Consider the following 4,799-nt stretch of genomic DNA (forward strand, 5'->3'; position numbering starts at 1 on the left):
TAATTCACAAATTAATGAGAAGTCAAATAATATTTTTTTAAAAAATAAAATCAACCTAACCCAATAAAGAAGTCAATCACTAACTTTTTGTAGAAGGGAAGGTTTGGTCTCTGTCACATTCTATCCACATGTCTGAAATTTTAAAAATAAATAAATAAAAAAGTGAACAACACAACTAACATAAAATTCGATGAACTATTTAAAAGGTTGAAGGTTCGAATCCTTTCATTCATATTAAACCCAAAAATAATAAATATTAAATAAAAACTAAAATATGAGGTATAAAAATGGAATATCCCTTCCCCAAAATCAATTTAAAGTATCATTTTAATCATATATTTTTTTGTTTTTAATTTATCTAATTTTAAATAGATCTTAAATTTAGTCCTTCAAGATTAATTTTTATTAAAATTAATTAAATAATAATTATTATAGTATATAAATATATTTTTACAATTTTTATAAAATAGATTCTCATAAAAACTAATTTTAAAATGTATTTTTTTTAAATAAATTAAAAACGAAACTAATATGGAACTATTAAAATTACATAAAATAAAATGAAATGAAATACAAACAACATAAATCAATATCTTAATTTTACCAAAAAGAAAAAAAAAAAGAGAAAAGAAAAAAACATATATATATATATATATATAAGAAAAGGGGTGGCAATAAATAATGGATTAAATTGAACCAACTCCTTTTAAACTCAGAGTATCTGGGCACAGTTTTTCAAATATTTTCAACTCCATCAAATTCAGAAAAGAAGAAGAACAATTTCGTTGGAGAAGGGCAATCTCTCTTTTCTCCTTTTGTTCTCTCTGTTTCTGAGCCATATGGGTATTCCTCGAAAATAGCAGAGGAATTGGGAAGAGGAAAGAAGGATAAGCAAAGTTTATTGAAGAATCTTTGTGGGTTTGGTCGCAATTCTTTTTCTTTTTTTGGGGGGCGCTTTGAAGGGTTTTGAAGAGGATCAGTGAAGAATGTTTGGTTGGGAGTGTTGGTGTTGGAATGGCGTCGTTGATCCTTTAGATTTTTGCCTTTCTGAGCCTCAACCCTTCACTTTGCCTTCAACCCTTCCAAAATGGCCTCCAGGTATTAATTACTTCTTGTTCTTCATTTTTATCATTTGAAGAGTTAAATTGATGTTCTAAGTTGTGTTGGATCGCTGGATTTTTTTATATTGGTCTGTTTCTGGGTTCTCTGTTTTGGATTCTTTTCTTTCAACCCTTTGCTGGATTTTTGTTTATTTGTTGTTTTACCTTTCTCTTTGAATGAGTCAAAGTCAGCAAGTTTTTGTATATTGGGATGATCAATCTGATGCTGTAAGTTTGGATTGTTGGTTTCTTTCTGGGTTTTGATTTTATTTAATTCCTTTTTGTTTATTGTTTTAGCTTTCCCTTTTGAACCAACTCTAGCTAGTTTTTACATATTCATATGATCATACTGATTTTGGAAGTCGTTTAAATTACTGGTGCTTTTATGCTAGTTTCTTTCTGGGTACTCTGTTTTGGGTTCTTTCTTCAACCCTTCGGTGTATTATTATTTTAATTCTCTTTTGTTTTACTTTTCTCTTTCTTGTTCTGCTTCTAGCTATATCAATTTTGTAAAGACAAAATGAATGAATACCAAAGTTAGCAATTTCTCCATACTGGGATGATAAAGAGAAATGTTGAGTGCTTTGTCCTTGCTTGATTTTGGGTATTCCTTTCCCCCCCTTGTTTTATCTTTCAACTCTCTGGTGGATCTATTTCTATGTTGTTTTGCATTCTCTTTCATGTACCGAAGCCATCTCAAATTTGTAACACCCAAAACGGAGTTGTTTTGTTTTGTTATGTGAGGAATTTCTCTTTGTTTGGAGATTTGAGAGGAGCGATCGTTATACGAATTTCTTGAGTTCCATCTGTTAAACTCCAGTTGGAGCCATTAGCTTGAGCATAACTCGACTAGTCAAAATATTTGTAATCTTCTTAAAAGAAGTAGGTCTAGGTCTGAATCCTCTCTCTGTTTTGTTTCTTTTTTTTCCCTCCCTTTAATATTTGTGATGCTTTGATATAGATTAATGTTGTGCTAAAAAACTTAAGTCAATTGATTAGGATATATTTGATCTCTCTCTCTCGCAATATGGACTTGAATATTAATTGGATTGAAGAAGTCTTAGAATATGAACCGTTAATAGCAACCGGGGAAAATGACAATGCAAGAGTTCTAATAGGACCTCTCTAGTACAATATTAAAGTAATTCTAAACTGAAAAGCTTAAGAGTTAAGACCCATTTGATAACCATTTGATTTTTGGTTATTTGTTCTTGAAAGTTCAGCTTGTAAACACTACTTTCATCTATTAGTTTTTTGTTTCCTTATCTACTTTTTAGCATTGTTTTCAGAATCCAAGCCAAGTTTTGAAAGCTAAAAAAAAGTTGTTTTTGAAAAGTTGTTTTTGGAATTTGGAATTTGGTTAAGAATTCAAATGATTTCTTAGTAAAAATGAAAATAATGGTAAAGATTGGTGAGAAAACAAGTACAATATTAAAAAACCAAATAGTTATCAAATAGGGTCTTAAGATTTTAGATTGTGGTGTGTTTGATCTTCTATATATTTTCTTAATACCATCTACTTTTGCAGCCATGTGAAGCTTCTTTTTGTGAATTTGTTCACTAGGAAAAGGTTTTTCCACCGGAAGAATAAGCCTTGGAGAGATAGAAGTTTCCAAGATCACAAAATTTAAGAAAGTTTGGAGAATCAGCCAGGGCGCCATCTTTTACAGGCCTCGGGCAATCCCAGATGGCTTTTTCTGCCTTGGTCACTACTGCCAGCCCAGTGACCAGCCATTGAGAGGATATGTTCTGGTTGCTCGTGATACGTCGGAAGTCGATCATGTTGACAACTCAGTCAGTGAATCGCCCGCTTTAAAGCGACCAGTAAACTATACCTTAATCTGGAGTTCTGGTTTACATGGAGTGGATTCTGGCTTTATTTGGCTGCCTAATGCCCCGGAGGGTTATAGAGCCATGGGATTCTTCGTCACTGACAAGCCTGAGGAGCCTGCACCTGACGATATTCGATGCGTACGAGCTGATCTTACCGAGAGATGTGAGACTAGTGACTTAATTGTTAGCATTAAGTCCAAATCTCAATCATTTCAAGTTTGGGAAACAAGACCCTTTGAAAGGGGAATGTACCAGAGTGGTGTTTCTGTGGGCACATTCTTTTGCTGCACTTCATTGAAAGAGTATCTGAATATTTCCTGTCTGAAGAATCTCAATTCCACATTAGAAGGAATGCCAAATCTGAACCAGGTTCAGGCACTTATTGGACATTACGGGCCAACCGTCTTCTTTCATCCCGATGAGGCATATTTCCCATCATCCGTGCCGTGGTTTTTCAAAAACGGTGCTCTTTTGTATCGAAATGGTGATACGAAGGGTGAGCCTATTGACATGAGAGGCTCCAATCTGCCTCGTGGAGGGGAAAATGATGGTGAGTATTGGATCGATCTGCCAACGAACGATAATGCAAGAGAAACTTTGAAGAGCGGGAACATTGAAACAGCCAGACTCTATGTTCATGTTAAACCAGCACTAGGAGGAACTTTTACTGATATTGTGATGTGGGTTTTCTGCCCTTTTAATGGACCAGCAGCCATCAAAGTTAGTTTTCTGAATATCAAATTGAAAAAGATTGGGGAGCATGTTAGTGATTGGGAACACTTCACACTTCGAATTTGCAACTTTTCTGGGGAGCTATGGCAAGTGTACTTCTCGGAGCATAGCGGTGGGAAATGGGTCGATGCTTCTGACTTGGAATTCATTCAAGGCAATAAGCCAATCGTGTATTCATCGAAACACGGTCATGCTAGCTTCCCACATCCTGGGAGCTATCTTCAGGGGTCAGTAGCTGGAATTGGAGTGAGGAATGATGCAGCTCGGAGTAAGTTTTTCGTTGATTCAAGCGTTAAATACGAAATCATTGCTGCTGAATATCTTGGCGATGGCTTCATTGCTGAACCAGATTGGTTACAGTACATGAGAGAGTGGGGTCCAACCGTTGTGTATAATTCCAGATCAGAGATCGAAAAACTAATCGATCTCCTTCCTCCATTTGTCCAATTTTCCTTGGAAGATCTACTCGCTCTATTCCCAACCGAGCTCTATGGTGAAGAAGGACCAACTGGACCAAAGGAAAAAAACAACTGGTTTGGAGATGAAAGATGCTAGAGATATACCATACAGATTCATCAATTAACTACACCACAACATGAATAGCTTTCAGTTAACTCTTTAAAATGGTCATTTCTTCATCAGGACATGGTGAAAGTGAGCAGATAGGCCGAAATATTTAGCTTGGTTATTCTGTTACAGTTATTGCTGTTCTCGTTGCAGATACGACTCCTGAATTCGGATTTGAGGGGATTGTTATTGAGATCGATTGTATCTGGGGTCTCGAATCAACAGGCAGAAAAGAAGTGTATTGTATATTTGATTGTAAAGGTATTTAGTTTTGGTTCATGGAACGAAACGTTTATGAATTTAGAGAAAAGAAGATTGTGAAAGAATGAATAAAAGACGTAGGATTTCTTATACATACTCGATCTTGATTTATAGGTACAATTTGAAAAGAAAATCAGCCCAATTCAATTAACATAATTTAACAGTCTATCAGAACGAGGTGGGACCATGTTTACTGATTTAATTCCATAGGAAAATGTAATGAAATATAGATGATTACTAGAATGCCCATTTTTATATTTTTAATTAAATAAAATGTGTCAAGTAAATAATATGTTATTAAAATTC

At 34.6% G+C, this 4,799-nt stretch overlaps 1 protein-coding gene across 1 annotated transcript; it reads left to right on the forward strand.

Annotated features, from left to right (window-relative positions):
- Window positions 1-647: 647 nt before the first annotated feature.
- Window positions 648-4,585, forward strand: LOC120071225 (hypothetical protein At1g04090-like). Its single transcript, XM_039023358.2, has 2 exons — window positions 648-1,098; window positions 2,665-4,585. The coding sequence occupies exons 1-2, from the start codon at window positions 987-989 to the stop codon at window positions 4,218-4,220; spliced, it is 1,668 nt and encodes a 555-aa protein (XP_038879286.1). The 5' UTR covers window positions 648-986; the 3' UTR covers window positions 4,221-4,585.
- Window positions 4,586-4,799: the final 214 nt, after the last annotated feature.

The sequence above is a fragment of the Benincasa hispida genome, chromosome 2, assembly GCF_027475165.1.
Source record: "Benincasa hispida cultivar pf3 chromosome 2, pf3_genome.v1.1, whole genome shotgun sequence".
Taxonomy (NCBI): Eukaryota; Viridiplantae; Streptophyta; class Magnoliopsida; order Cucurbitales; family Cucurbitaceae; genus Benincasa; species Benincasa hispida.

Excerpts from the sequence above, each read along its gene's own strand:
- LOC120071225 (XM_039023358.2), top strand. The coding sequence starts at position 987 with ATGTTTGGTTGGGAGTGTTGGTGTTGGAATGGCGTCGTTGATCCTTTA. Across the intron at positions 1,099-2,664 it reads CCTTCCAAAATGGCCTCCAG|GAAAAGGTTTTTCCACCGGA; the intron begins GTATTAATTACT and ends TTTGTTCACTAG.